Source organism: Sorex fumeus, unplaced genomic scaffold (assembly GCF_029834395.1).
Source record: "Sorex fumeus unplaced genomic scaffold, SorFum_2.1 ptg000008l, whole genome shotgun sequence".
NCBI classification, from domain to species: Eukaryota; Metazoa; Chordata; class Mammalia; order Eulipotyphla; family Soricidae; genus Sorex; species Sorex fumeus.
Genome location: NW_026606065.1, coordinates 74,821,999 through 74,838,132, shown reverse-complemented (window position 1 = coordinate 74,838,132; position 16,134 = coordinate 74,821,999). Strand labels below are relative to the sequence as shown.

General features: G+C 36.5%; 1 protein-coding gene across 1 annotated transcript in view; it reads left to right on the top strand.

Moving 5' to 3' along the window:
* Positions 1–16,134, top strand: part of VWA8 (von Willebrand factor A domain containing 8) — a 365,156-nt gene that overhangs the window by 33,080 nt on the left and 315,942 nt on the right. The window contains exons 3-5 of the mRNA XM_056109482.1: positions 513–643; positions 3,457–3,567; positions 13,570–13,737. Coding sequence (XP_055965457.1) covers positions 513–643; positions 3,457–3,567; positions 13,570–13,737 — 410 coding nt within the window. The remainder of the gene's footprint in view (positions 1–512; positions 644–3,456; positions 3,568–13,569; positions 13,738–16,134) is intronic.

The window sequence follows — 16,134 nt, the reverse complement described above, 5'->3', positions numbered from 1 at the left end:
CTAAGAGTTATTTTAAGTTATCTAACTATGCATCAATTTTCTGTGAAGTTTGAGAGATCTAAAAATTACTACAAATCTATTTGCAATGTATTTTGAAAAATTTTAAAACTACAATAATGAATGATTGTTTGGAGTGGTCATAACCCCTTTTTAGAACAGAAGGACTGAATTACGGAGTTCTGATTGAGTATCACTAGTTCTTCATCTCACCCTTGAAAATCTATTATTTTCATGCTACTTATAAACAAATGTCTGTATATTCTTATAAGCTTTTAATTTTGGTATTATGTGACTCTTTGTGGTATTATATTTTGACTTATTTTTTAACATTGGTAACTGGTTTTTTAGTAGAAAAACTTGTTTCACTAGCTGAAAATTCATTAGTTATAAATTTGTATTTATATGTGTATCAGTGTTTTTATATATATATGTGTTGATTCATTATCTTCTTTGTTTGGAGATTTATATAATAAGTGGTTGTCTTATTTGATCTTTTTTTTTTCCTTTCACAGTTTCAGACTCTGTGGCACAATCAGTAGTTCAACATCTAAGATGGATAATGCAAAAGGATCTTCTAGGGCAAGATATTTTTCTGATTGGTCCTCCTGGGCCTCTTCGACGTTCAATTGCTATGCAGTACCTGGTGAGGAGTGAACTCTTGAATTTCTGAGGGTTTTACCATGGGTAAACTATGTTGTAAAAGAAATTAAGTTTAAGAAATTAGTAAAATATCAGGTCTGTCTTACTTTAAAAATGTCGATATGTAGGGTTGGTTGGTTTACTTAGAAAGAATTTATAGTAATTTGTTTGGGAAGCAAATTTATCTTTTAAGTAACTAAAAAATTCTCTACTTTGAGTTGAAAGGAAAAAAAACCTAAATTTAGACACCGAGTAGCAATAGAATCATCAATCTGGAGTTTATAAAAGAAAACTTAATTTCATACTACTCAGGAGCATTCTTATATAGCTACCCCTTATAAGAAATGAAAGTTTTCTTGAATTTTGGGTATTATGTGGTTTTTACAGGGAGCCTGAAGTTAGAATATCTCTTATATATCTTTGCTCCTTTTTTCTTCTCAAGTAGATGATAAGATCAGTTTCACAGTTTACTCACTCAAGTTTTATTTGTCTAGTAAATGATGGAATAAGGGACCAGATCTCATGTAATTTTCTCATTCTGCCATTTTGTTATCCTCACAAATATTTGCAGATCTCTGAGATTGCTGTGAAATGAATTGAAATACTCATGTTTGACCTTGAGAAAAAAATTACAAGACTTTTATACTGTTTTTTAAATTAACCTAAATAAACATTTATTTATTTATTTGAGGGCTGGGGCCACACCCACAGTACTCAGCAGCTACTCCTGGCAACCAGGGGAACTTGTGGTGCCAGGGATCAAACCAGGGTTAGGTCACATGTACAGCAGCACCTTAATCCCTGCACTATTTCTCTGGCCTAGTTTTTATGATTAAACATGATCTTTTTTTTTTTAGTTTCAAAGTTACTTGTTATGATGAAGAGAAAAATCTTGATTCTTCCGTGTTTATTTGATATTTGATATTGAAAATTTAATTGCTATGCTATTGACATAAAATTTGTGTGCTCTTTAATTTCAGTGGTGAATTCATTTTGGCACTTTAGAAATCATATGGGTCAGGAATGATTAAAAATGCAATGGGAAAATCAGAACCTAGCTCCCTCTAAACAACATACTTACTATTTATCTCAAAAAGTGTATGCTGTGTAATTGCTACTGTAATATTATCTTCATTATATTAATACACCTGGCAGTGTCCTACTTAAGAATATACAGTTGGCTACTAATAATCCCAGGCTTAGTACCTTTTAAATCTTAAGCTGCAGTTTCTACTTTATTCATTTCAAAGACTATCATATATCAATAAGATCTCATTTCTGATAAGACAAAGTTCATTAGGATTATGGGTTGAGTTTGGGCTGGAAGAATAAGGGTTTTGTTGACAATATAAGTCTGTATGTACCAAGCCTTATTTTTAAAAAAAAAGAGCAGGCAGAAATTCAAATTGCAAAATAGAGCTGAAGCAACTTTAGGATGTAAAAATACATCCTATTTTTACATATTTGAAAATGTACTAGCCTGAACTGCCTTATAAATCTCTGCAGTGGCTACTATAATCATATGAGAAAAGATCCAGTGCTTTGTAAGTAGACAGAGTGGATTGTGTTTGTAAAGGCAGAAATCTGGGATCAAGCCTACACTACCAGTGAGAAATTTAATAGAAATAAATTGATGGTGGCTTATAATTAATTCGTAGAAATGTCCATGGGGTGCTCAGTAGGCCTGGGGTCGCCTTCTGGTGATTCTCAGCCAACTGGGTTGAAGGATCACGTGAGGGTCTAAGATGTGGTGCATACCACACAGTAGATAAAGAGCTAATATCCAAAGTAAGGTCACAAAACTTTTGAAAGCTCAGCAAAAGGCTCACAGTTTTGTAGAGTCACAAGGATCAACAACAAATAAAACAGCCCATTTCTACAGTTGGTGGTAATGTCATGTGGCACAGCCTCTTTGGAAAAAAGTATGGAGACTTCTTAAAAACCTAAGAATTGATATTCACATTTCAGTATTAATAGTATTATAGGGGCTGGAGTGATAGCACAGTAGGTAGGGTGTTTGCCTGGCATTCGGCCAACCCAGGTTCGATTCCCAGTATCCCATACGGTCCCCTGAGTACCGCCAGGAGCAATTCCTGAGTGCAGAGCCAGGAGTAACCTCTGTGACCCAAAAAGCCAAAAAAAAATAGTATTGTAAATGGGGGGGGGGCGGCACCCACAAAAAACAAAATAACAACCCCCTCCACCACCACCAAAAACACCTAAGAATAGAGCTTCTATATGACTCAGTAATCCCAAGGTCTTTCTCAGCAGCTATCTCAAGAACACATAAAAGTTAGATTGAAAAGATGTATGTAGATTTGTATTCTTTGCAGTACTAAGTACTAGAGGCAGGATATGAAAACAATCCAATCATCCAAGGACTGATAAATGAGTAAAGAAGTTATGGAATGCTACACAGCTGTTAGAGCAGATGAACTCTTGTAGTTTTCTGCAACTTGGATGGAACTGGGGTATCATGTAAGCAAATAAGTTAGAGAAGAAGATTGGATACCAAATGATTTCACTCATCTGTGTTGTATAGTTTATACATAGACTACCCAGAGAACCCCCAACAAACCAGTAAGATCTAATTTGTGTTATTACTTAAGTAATAGACAGTAAAGTATTGGATGTAATAAAAGCCGTCCTAAGAGGAGGTATTTGCATGTTTCAATAAATGCCCAATTTATTATATTTTTCTTAAAGATGAGACATGGGGATTTAATCCATAATTAATATGGCAGAGGCATTGTTGCATAACTGACTTTAAAGCTTATGTTGGGACTTTATTTTTGCAACACTTTCTTTCTTGCACAGGAGCTGACCAAACGGGAGGTTGAATACATCGCACTGTCCAGGGACACCACGGAAACCGATCTCAAGCAGCGCCGCGAGATTCGCTCGGGCACAGCTTTCTACATCGACCAGGCACGTTTGATCACCCTCTAACCCATGACTCCAGTCTACGGCCAGACCGTCCTGAATGTGCCCCATCTCGTCTAACACATGACTCTAAGGCTACCCAAGATTGATTTTTAAAGTAGCAGGAGCAGAACTCTTGTAATCGTGAAAGATAGATGTGCATTGCTCTCTCTAGACAGGTTTAATTTAGAATTTTGGTTTCTCTGTTCTCCGTAAATGCCTTCTTGGTTTAGTACTAAATGAGACATGCCAGATGAAAGTAATGACTCTAAAATTAGCTACAGAGCAATATGCTATGCTGATTCCTTAATTTTCATTTGACTCGTAGTAGTTGCTTATAGAAATTAGGTTTTTTTAGGAAAAAAAATTTTGAATACATAAATTTTTTTGACTAATTTACTAAGATTCTTAATGGATAACAGTATTTTTATTTTTATTTATTTTTTAAAAATTTTTTAATAGTGAGACATCATGAGGTACAGTTGCAAACTTACACATTTTTGTGCTTGGGTTTCAATTATACAATGATCAAATACCCATCCCTCCACTGGTGCCCATTTCCCACCACCACGGATCCCAGTATCCCTCCCACCCCCCACCCCCCATCCCACCCTGCCTCTGTGGCAGGGCATTCCCTTTTGTTCTCTCTCTCTTATTAGGTGGATAACAGTATTTTTTATATAGTGAAATTAAACATAGACTTCTAGGAGATAAATATATGAGATCTTAGGTTTAGAATACCAACTAAAATAATAGATTTTGAATATTACAATGAGGCTTATTATACATTTATTTATATATGTTGCTTAGGATATTAACTATTGGTCTTGATTAGGAATTGATAAAGAGGGTAAATACTTAAATTCATAGACAAAAGATTACAATAAATTCTTGGAACGTTGCTTGACTTTATTTATAAAAATAAAAATTAAAGCACTAGTGTATTGTTACTTTTCCTCCACCTCAGATTGTTCAAGAGAAAAGAATTTGTGCATTGAGGGAACATAACTTATGCAGTTTTGGAAAAAATTGACAAAATGTATCAAAAGAAAAGAAATTGAAATACATTTTACCTGGTAGCTATGTTTTTAATAGCTATGGATTTAGTAGTTTGTCTTCCAAATGTTATTTATACAAAGGATGAGAAGTATATACATATGTACATATATGTCTTACATATATTTATAGACTTTATTGTAGATGGAAACCATGTAAAGTTTGGAATGAAAATAAAATGTATATTTAGGATACTAATTAAATGCTGGTAAGAATTCTCTGTAACCGTTTCAAAGAATAAGATGAATATTCATGATAGGTAAGAAATCCAGAGTAAAGTGGAAAAAATGAAGTTGCAATACAGTATATATAATATAATCCAATTTGTGATAAAAATATATAAATGTGTATCCATTGAAATTTTAAAGTATACACAAGAACCAGCTAATAGAGTTCTCTGAGGAAAAAAACTTACATATTTCTTTTAGTTTAAAGTTCTCCCATGAGCACACTGTTACTTTATGATTAAAAGAATGTAATTTTAAGAACCACTGAGTGAAGGCATTTTTGAAGGCCAGCACAGTTCCTTTGGCTTATAGAGTACTTATTAATAACCAAAGGGAAAATGTATTTAAGATAGGGAAATTTGCAATTTATCTCCTTAACTGTTGGGAATCAGGCTTGGAAATCAAACTACCATTTACTTTAGGGGAAAACCTCAGAAGTTCTGAGTTCTAATAATTAAAAAGTAATCTTTGTGGGTGCAGCACATAAATACATTTAAAGAAATTAATTTTATTTACATAATGCCAAAATAGAGTTTGTTTTAGGCAGCTAATTAATAAGCTAACATTTGTACTTCTTGAAACATAAAGTAAATTATTGAAATGAAATTCTGTAATATTCTACCAGTCATTTTACAAAGCATATTTTTAAGTATATGTATTGTTCAGTTCATAAATCTGAAAGTGTTATATAAATGTATGGTAGTGTTTTATACCATTATGTTTCCTTGGCGACTTCTACTTCTTATTGACTTCAGTGATTTAGGGTATTGTAATGGCACTGATCATGCCTGCAGTCGAATTCAAACCCTTAAACATGCTCCACAATACACTCCCACGGTGTTTCTCAGCATGATTCCAACCATGCTCTATTTCTGACCTTGTTTCCTACCTGTGGTTCTGTGTCCTACCAGTTGACCCCTACTTTGGTACCCATTTGCAGATGTTCACACGTGGCCCCCTTGGACTATATTAAATCCATATAGAGGGATCACATGGCCCCCAGTTAAGAAACTGTGCTTTGTAAGACCTAATGTGGTTGACCTCTTTTCTTGTCCTTCTCTCCCATACTTCTGGTGCCCAGCTACAGTGGCTGACTTTTTCTCCCAAATACAGGTCACGTATTTTTCTTTTTTTTTCCTTTTATTTTTTTTAATATTTTTATTTATTTGTTGAATCACCATGAGAACAGTAACAAAACCTTTCAGTTCAAGTCTCAGTCGGTCATACAATGATCAAACACCTGTCCATTCACCAGTGCACATTTTCCACCACCAAGAACCCCAGATACGCCCCCCCTTCCACCCACCTCCCACCTGTGTGGCAGATTTCCACTCTCTCTCTCTCTCTCTCTCTCTCTCTCTCTCTCTCTCTCTGTTGATCACATTCAATATTACGACAAAAGACCCACCACTGTTATTTGGAATTTTCCCCAACATTCAGACCTGCCACAAAGACATCATTAGAAAATTTGTTTTCTAGTGTTGATTATGAAGAGCATATGATGTTGTGTGGCCACAATAGTGGCCATGTGAATTTGGAATTCTAATATTTTAGTAATAAACCTAGAGGGATTACTGCCAGAAGCCCCTGGGTTCCTACATTAGTATGTGAAGTCACGTATTTTTCTAACCACCTAGCCTTTGCACTTGATCTGGCTTTGGCCTGGTATGCTATTCTCTCAGGTCTATGTAGTCAGCCTTCTTTCTCATTCAGATTATTATATCCTCTGCACATTTTCACTGGAAAACTCTTTTGAATAGTAAATATTGTTAACATTTTTAATTAACCAAGAATAAATAGGTTCTGGATGACACCAATAAGGATTTACTTTGGAAATTAAAAAAAAATTTATTTTGACTCATTGGATGAACAACTCCCTCTTGAGCTCTAGACATAAGAAGTTATCACTTACCAACTTAGACATGTTTATAGACATGTTAAAAATGTGGGGATTAAAACATCAGGATGAGGAAATTCAAATTACTTCTCTAATTTTTTATAAATAAGGGAGATTTTTTTGCATTACCGTCAGATATATGGACAAGATTCTATAATATAAAGTTCCTTAAGTTTAATATACATGTTTAATATTAAGTATAAAAATTCACTTTAAGGAGTTATATAATATTTTAATTTGGATTATTTTGGATTATTCTTGATTCTCTGTCTTTAATAGTAAAAATTAAGAATTAGTAGCCACCAAAAGCAACTCTTAATAAGTTGAATAATACTGCTGTTGATTAAAAATACAATTTTATCTTTTCTATATGTTTATGCTTATTTTAACAAGTAGTGGAGCACTTTTACATAAAAATTTAATTCCATTCATGGATGCTGAAACCGGTTTACACATGTAATCACTGTTAAAATTACAAAGTTGTATTTCAGAAGTTCATTCATAAATTATTTGAAATTTGGAAAGTTGATAGAAACAAGGTCTCTTAGAGAAATAAGCTCTTTTATAGAAACACTTTCTGTAGTAAGTAACTGAATTCTAATTCCTAAACCAGATTCTTTGTGGCCATATTGTTATACTTTATTCTAATTATCAGAGTTACAGTCAGTCTACTTATTCTGGCCTCTCTATTGGTCAGAATTCAGGCTTTGGCTTTTCCCCACATTGCTGTGTCACTTGGGCCAACTATTTCTTACTAAGTGATAACAGTTTGGTGGATTTGCAGTTTTTCCAGTTTTATTGAGATATAATTGACGTTCAAAAATACTTTTATTCAGAAGACCTTTACTTGTACTCACAGCTTTAAATAATTGTGCTCACTGCTGTAGATAATTACATTTAATCTTTACGTAGGAGCTAACATCTCCTATTGGTGAATTAACAAGAAGTTCAGAGGAGCAGTTAATGCAACTGATAAATAGAAAAGTTGGTATTTGAATCAGGATATTCTCAGTTTCAGAATTCCTGAAATAGCCATGATAATAATGATATCTACTACAGAGATGATAATATTTGTAATAATATTACAGAGAATAATAATACAGAGAATTTTTTAAGAACTTATTCTATGCATAAGGTTATCTCATTTAAGATTAACAATAATTTAAGTACTGTAACGAACCTAGTTTTAGAAAGAACTGTAGGCTGAGAGTAGAGTGACTAACCTAAATCTCCCAGACAGGTAAGCAGTAGCATAATCACAAATCATTGTGATCCTGTTTTGATATTTTAACAAGAACCTGTAAAGCAATTCAAATTTTTTTCTATTTCATCTTCAGTGATGTTACTCTGTAGCTGTTTGAAGTAATCTTTATAAAATTTTTATAAAAATAAATTTTTATAAAAATCAGGAATTTATTTTTATAAAATAATGGATTCTTTAATAATAATTAATATTTTAATAGCATCAATAGCTTTATATCCTTCCTATTCTCCAGTACCATTTTCATTCTTAAATAGTTACATTGCACGTGATCCCTTGAGGATATTTTCCTTCAGTAAATGAGGACACATACTTTCATATTAATTGTTTGCCTAAGGTCTTCGTCAGAGCAGAAGCAAATCTAGAACATGGGCGTAGACAGTTCTGATTTTAGGTCATGTTGCTGATTTTATCTTGAAACCCTTTGTGGCCATGTGTTTGGTTGTTAAAGTCTGATAGAGATGCTGGATCAGAAGGGTTTGGCTGTATTTAAAAAATTTCTATTAGAGTAAATTAGGTCTCTGAAAATCCTGTAGTGTCAAGGACAGAACACCTTATGGCTGATCTAATTTCTGCTTTGAGAAACTATCACAAACATTCATTTTATATAAACTGTGTATGCATTACTTTCTTTCATTTTTGAGATCTTACAAGAAATAATTTGTCACAATTCTTTTGTTAAAATTTGTTTTGTTTTGAAAATTTTTGAAGTATGTGACTTAAACTCAGCAAGTATACTTGTTCTATTCTTAAAACAAGTATGGGCATGTATAGCTGTTATCTTTTATATAATGCTTATTCTGAAACTTGCATAGTAGCATTTTAAGTATTTGATTATAAAGATACACCTGATGTTGCTCAGGGGTTGCTGGGGTCAAACCTGTACCTCACTCATGTGAAGCATGCACTTAGTCTCTTGAATTTTCTCTTTGGCTTCATAAAAGCATTTTTAAACTTAGTGACTGCATTTTTGTTTCAAAAACATTAAAAGTGAGCCAGTTTTCTACCTGTGTGATACTAAAGACAGGTTCTTATTCCTTGAAGATCTAAGAATTCTGCTAGGGAGATAAAATAGGTAGATAAGGGAACTAAGAAAATATCAGTATTATTGTTCTAGTATTGAGCGCACAGAGGGCAAAGGGCCGTCAATGAGAGAGGGTAAGCTACTTGGGCATCAGTTGGATTCAAAGCTTATATCAAACCCTTTCTACCCCTTGCAACTCCCATCTTTAAAAAAGGTCTAAGATTTACAGTACAATTCTATAATGCATTTACAGTTTTTAATAGAGTGCTTATTAGAGTGCTTATTGAGTTTTCTTTATGCTCTGTTTATATTTATTTTAAATAGTCTCAAGGTTTTGCATCATTAAAAAACAAAAACACAGATGGTGGCCACCCACACTGACCATTACTCTGTCTCCCGTCTTTTCACGGCCATTTATTTTGCAGAATGTTGTTCAGTTTGGGTTTTCTTATGTTTGCTCATGATTTAATTAAGATTGTACAATTTAAGCAAGAACTGAAGAAGTCCTCTTATGTATTCAGGGCATCATATCAAGGGGCTTATCTTGTAAAACTGACTCGGGAGCATTTGAAGTGCTAGGGATTGAACTGGGGTTGATTGAATGCAAGGCAAGTGACTGAATATGATGATTCACTGAATTCTGATATATGTCCTAGTTTTATCTCAGAGTACATGCATTTTAGTCTCTCAGAAATTGTGACAAAGATTGAGAACCATTTTAGTACTTACAAAATAATATAGCTGTAGGTTGTGATAACTTAGTTTCTTTTCTATTCTAAACTCTGCTTTCTTAGAGTGAATAGATTTTTTTTGAAAGAAAATCTAATTGAAGCCTTAGTTGAAGCATGGATTTTCACTCATTTTGAATTTTGATTTTTAATGTCCAGGAAGTCATTTCTGCGGCTTTGTCTTTTTTTTTTTTAGTTAGCTAAATTGAGATTCTTAATTTTTTGTTTTTTTGGGAACTATTATGTAATTTCTAGGCATGTATTAAAAAATGAGTAAAACTATTCCCTCAAGATGGCAGGTTTTATGCAAAAGAATGAAAATATGTGATAATGATAGAAGGATTATATTTAAATTGACCTTATTTTTTTTATCTTGACCAGTTTACCCCTCCTAATGTAAGCTGGTAGTCCCCTATTAGGAGGTGCTAACCTTGGTCAATTTGCATGGCCCTCTACATGCTACAGTTCCTGGGCTCCAGTAGACCAAGACTCCTACCTCAACTTCCTATGTGGCTCTGTTTATAGACATGCCATATTTCTTTTGGTCGATCTTTCATTTTAGTGAGATGATTATCCTGAAGTTGATGTGGTTTTCAGGAAAGTTCGTTTGAGTGGCAGGTAACCCAACCTAGAACCTCATATGTGGGAGTTATGTGATCTAACATTGAAGCATGTGATCTAACATTTGCCTCTAATTGTTAATCTTTTTTTCAATTTTTATTTAGGGGCTGAAGCGATAGCACAGTGGGTAGGGCGTTTGCCTTGCACGCAGCCAGCATGGCCGACCCGAGTTCGATTCCTCCGCCCCTCTCGGAGAGCCCGGCAAGCTACCGAGAGTATTCGATATGCCAAACACAATAACAACGAAGTCTCTAATGGAGACGTTACTGGGCCTGCTCAAGCAAATCGACGATCAACGGGAGGGCCTTTACCTTTACCTTATTTAGGCCCTACAATTTACAATATTGTTAGTAGAGTTTCAGTCATACATTTAAATATTAATTTTTAAACAATAGTACACTTATGGGCTGGAGTGATAGCACAGCGGTAGGGCATTTGCCTTGCACACAGCCAACATGGCCAACCCGAGTTCGATTCTTCCACCCCTCTCGGAGAGCCCAGCAAGCTACCGAGAGTATCTCACCCGCATGGCAGAGCCTGGCAAGCTACCTGTGATATCGATATGCCAAACACAATAACAACAAAGTCTCCAATGGAGACGTTACTGGGCCCGCTCGAGCAAATCGATGAACAACGGGAGGACAGTGACAGTGACAGTACACTTATATCTAAAATAAACTATTTCACAGTATAGTATACATTTTAACAGCTTATTAAAAGACTTTATCAAAGTTTGTTTCATACGTATAAAGCCCATATTTTACTATTTAAAACATTTCTTGACTAAAGGGTTTTTTTTTCCCTCCCTTAAAACATCCAAACATTTGGGGGCCAATTACTATGGCAAAGAAGAAATTTTAACTTACAGGTTCAGTAAAAATGAAGACATTTTTAGTAAAACTGTGTGGCATATAAATGGTATATATGCACAGAGATAATGGGATACCGTTGTACAAATAGCACATGTGGGACCTGAGAGAGAGAGAGCAGGGCAACTCATATAGCCCATGAGCATCGCCAGAGTGATCCCTAAGTGCAGGACCAGGAGTATAACCCTCCCCCAAACCCACATGTAAGGCAGTTAGTGTCAGGAAATGGGGTTAACTAGGTTGATAGATGTCATATTGTAATCGATTGTAATAGATTCACCAAACTGCAGAATTTGGACTTGGTAGAGACACCTGAATTAAGGATGATATGACATGAACTAGGAGCGTGGTAGGACGGATGAGTCCAAGAAATATTAAAGGAGTTAAATCATCAGGACATGGAGACAAATTGAATGTAAGAAGTTAGATAGCAATCAAGGATCTTAGCCTTGAGTAAATGGAGCTCTCACCTTATGTGAAAAATATGAAGAGGAGGAGCAGTGTTTGGAGATGTGATGTGCCCAGTGTTGCACAGGGGACCCAGGGGTGTTTGTGGAGTCTGGTTGGAGATGTCACTGTGATGGGGCGCTGTGAGAAGCATGGAGTGGGGAGACTGTGTTAGGGTCAGGTCATTCAGGATGGAATCAGAAGAGCTATTTGGGCCTACTTCTTATTTTCTCAATTATTAATTTCATTTTATTTTTTCTTTTTATTTCCATTTTTGGGTCATTCCTGGCAGCGCTTAGGGCTCATTCCTGGCTCTTCACTCAGGGATCACTCCTGGCAGGGCTTAGGGGATCTAATCTAGGACTATCCCATGCAAGGCAAGAGCCCTAACCGCTGTACTATCACTCCAGTCCCTTCTGTTATTAATTTACTTAAATTTCCCTTGAAAGGCTTGTGAATGTTTAGTTATAAGTGCTTAGTTCTAAGTACTCTGCTGTAGGCCAATGTAAAATCCGACTAGTTGTCTATTAGATAGATATGAACATTAGGCCTAAGCTGAGCTCCTTTTGGTAGTAGCTTATTTAAAACCTGTATTCTTGACTGGAGAGATAGTACAGAGATTAAGGCACTTGGTCTTGCATGTGGTCGATTCCAGTTTGCTCCCTGGTATTGTCCCCCAAACACTACCAGGATTGATCCTTGTAATACAGCCAGATGTAGCCCAAACCTATTCCTTTGCCCCTCCAAGTAATAAAATTTTTAGTCTCTGATATTCTCACCTAAATTACTTGATTCTTATAAAGAGGCTTATGGTCTTCACAGAGCAGGCGGTAATCTTCACTTCTCTTTTTCTAGCTAAAAAATATTTCCTTGTTTAGTAATCTAATGGGCTGGAGCAATAGCACAGTGGGTAGGGCATTTGCCTTACATGCGGTAGACCTGGCCGACCCAGGTTCGATTCCTCCAGCCCCCTCAGAATGCCTAGCAAGCTACCGAGAGTATCTTGCCCGCATGGCAAAGCCTGGCAAGCTACCCGATATGCCAAACACAGTAAAAGTCTCACAATGGAGACATTACTGGGCCCGCTTGAGCAAATCTGTAAATAGCTGGAGGACAGTGCTACAGTGCTACAGTAATCTAGTTTCTTGTTTAGCAATCTATTTCCTTATTATGTTACAGATTTAAAAACAACTCTTAGTTTTCTATTTCACTGGGCATATATCTAAAATGTTACAGATGAGGGATCCTTAGCCATCATCTCTTTCAAATCTCTTCAGCTTGTAATAGGCTGAAAGAGAAAAGTAACTTACCTAGCACCATATAGGCAAAAGTAACTTGCCTAGTATCATATATTCATAAAAGAAAGGAGTTAGAGTCCAGACTCCTGATTCCTGGTCCTTATACTAAGAACTCAACACCGCCCCCCCTCCACTCCCACCCCCCAAGTATAAAGACTTTTCCACTTCTGGGAAGTAGCTACAATCATAGTTTTATTAAAACAATGATTTGTAACATTGTTCACAAAAGTTTATTATAGCAAGTTCTTATAAATAGTGAAATAGTGTTCGATTTCCTACTCTGAAGTACTAGCCATAATTTCCAAATTGTTTTTTAAGAATATTTTGTAGCCATTAATTACAAAGATATTCATCATTGGGTTTTAAGCATTCAGTTTTTAGACATCAGTCCCTTTACAGTGTCTGCTTCCCACCACCAATGCCTCAGTAGCCTCCATTTGCTTCCCACCTACCGGTCTGCCTCTATGGGAGGCGTTTTTTTTTTTTTAATAACTTTTGGCAGGAACCTTAAATTTAATTTACAAGTTCAACCATGCCCTATCTTCTGTCACCTCATATTGCTTTTATTTCTTGGAGACAGTGTGCTGTTCGCGCAGCCACGGAAGGCAGGACCCTTGTATTGGAAGGCTTGGAAAAAGCAGAGAGAAATGTCCTGCCTGTTTTGAACAATCTGCTGGAAAATAGAGAGATGCAGCTGGAAGATGGACGCTTCCTGATGTCTGCCGAGCGCTACGACAAACTTCTCCAAGTAAGAAAAGAAAGAGTTGTGCTTCCATCTTTGCCGTTGAGCCGTGGGTAGTGCCTCTGTTGCATAAGATGTGCTGGAATCAGAATGGGGACAGATATCCAGGTCAAAAATTGCTGAATTCAGGTCAGGTGTTGGCAGTTTTCTAGGGCACTGATTGCAGACAATGTTAGAAGATTTCCCAGACTTTTTTCCCCCACCAGTCTAAACCCTTCTTTTTTTTCCCCCCTCCCTTTAATTCTCTTTTCCTATAACCCTTCTGTGTTCTGTCTTTCAATAACTGTTTGCTAAAAGTCTAATTGCTTCTGAACAGTGCTGGACACCAGGAATAAAAAAGCTGGATAAAGTCCTGTACTTGGCCTCAGGAAGCTCAAAGCCCTGTAGATGTTGGCAGACATGAACAAGATATTTAACAGATAGTTGGATGGGGAGAAGGGCGGGAGATATATTCAAAGAACTGGAGCACACGCTTTGCATGCAAGAGTCCTGAGTTCAGTCTCCAGAGCCTCTTGCTCTACCTCCTGCCCTAATACCTCAGTAGTCACCCCCAAGCACAAGCACAGTTCTGGGAGTGGTCCCAGGAGCAGGGCACGGCTGGATGTGGACCAGAAATGAAAACAGTAGAAAGAGAATCGCTGATGGACTACCAGCTTATGATATCTGGGTTATAAGATGTTCTGACTGGATTCTCTGCATCCCAGCTTTCCCGCAGTAGTCAGTGTTTACTGGCATTGATATTTTATTAATATCATTTTAAGCTTATATGACAGGCCAGTTTATTTTTTTGTTGTTGTTCTAACCCCCTGAGATCTTGCTGTTATATTCAGAATGAAAAATGAGTTATTATAGTAGAATGTGGGATATGTACTTTAATCTGGATTTTAATTAATTAATTAATTAATTAATTTGGGTCATATCTGGTGACGCACAGGGGTTACTCCTGGTTCTGCACTCAGGAATTACTCCTGGTGGTGCTCGGGGGACCATATGGGATGCTGGGAATCGAACCTGAGTTGGCTGTGTACAAGGCAAACTCCCTACCTGCTGTCCTATCACTCCAGCCTATATAATAACCTGGACCCATGGGGCCACAGATAGTACAGTGGGCAAGGAGCTTGCCTTTCATGTGGTGGGCCTGGGTTCAATCCCTGGCATTCTGTATGGTTCCCTGAGCCTGCCATGAGTAATCCCTGTATGCAGAGCCAGGAATAATTCTTGAGCATTGCTAGGTGCGACCCAAAACAAAATAAACAAATCAACAAAAATGACCTGAATTCATACTGCCACTTGATCTTCTTGCCTGTCTGCCTTCTTTTTCCATTCCGCTCCAGCTACTAGTATTATCTTTACCTCACTCATACTACACGGGCATTTCATACTGTATAGTCACTTTGCTCTCCTGGGATTATTTCTTATAAAATACCTATCCCATATCTCTATTGATCTTTGCTCAAATATCATATTATCAATGATGCCTATCCTCAGACTCCTGTTGCCCTTCTTTGTCTGCTCTCAGGAAAGTATTACTCCTTTATTTACATTCATTTTTTATTAAATATGCATATATTTACATGAATTATTTTAATAGATATAAATAAGGGAACACTGTAACCAAGTGTGTACAAAGTTCCTTTCCCAACTCTTTTTTTCCCAGTGGTCTTTTAACATCCTCCAGGACTAGTTTACTTAGGTTGTTTATTGTCTCTTCTCTATTAGATAATAAAGAATTACACCTTCCTTAGTAGATAATAGTTTTCACTGGGCTGGGATTTTTTATTAATATCACTTTAAGCTTATAGAATAAAGTCTGGCGCATGACAGTTTCTCACTAATGAATGTATGAATGAATAATTGCAATAAAACCTTTACTGTGCTATAAGTGGGTATAGAGAGGACAGCAACAAGGAAACCTGGGGAAGAGGTCAGTGTACAGGCCAGCTAGTACAGGACAGCTGTGGTTCATTTAGCGCCAGGTATATCACATTGGAGCTTTCTGGCTAACCCGCCTGCAGTGATTGATTACTGTGCCTCTCGGCTTCAGAACCGACATCTCACCTGTTGTAGACATTCGCATCTGACTGCCCCGTGGTGGCCACAGATTGCTCAGGAGCAGGATCTAGGGCTGATCATTCTTCTTGATCCTGCTCCCAGGGTGCTAGTCTAACCCCAGAACACAAGAGGCGGCACTAAATAATAGATGCCGACAGCAGGCCTGCCTGAGCTGGTGCTCCATGGCTGTCAGAACCAGAAGCATTTCTTTCTGCTTCCTGCTGTGTGCATTACATTCTTGGTAACATACTTTGCAAGCTTTAGCGCACATTTAAAAGAAAACTGCTTTGGGGAGGTTTTAGATGATGTCATTATGGAGTATAGTAGTTTTCTTCCGGATTTATTACTAGA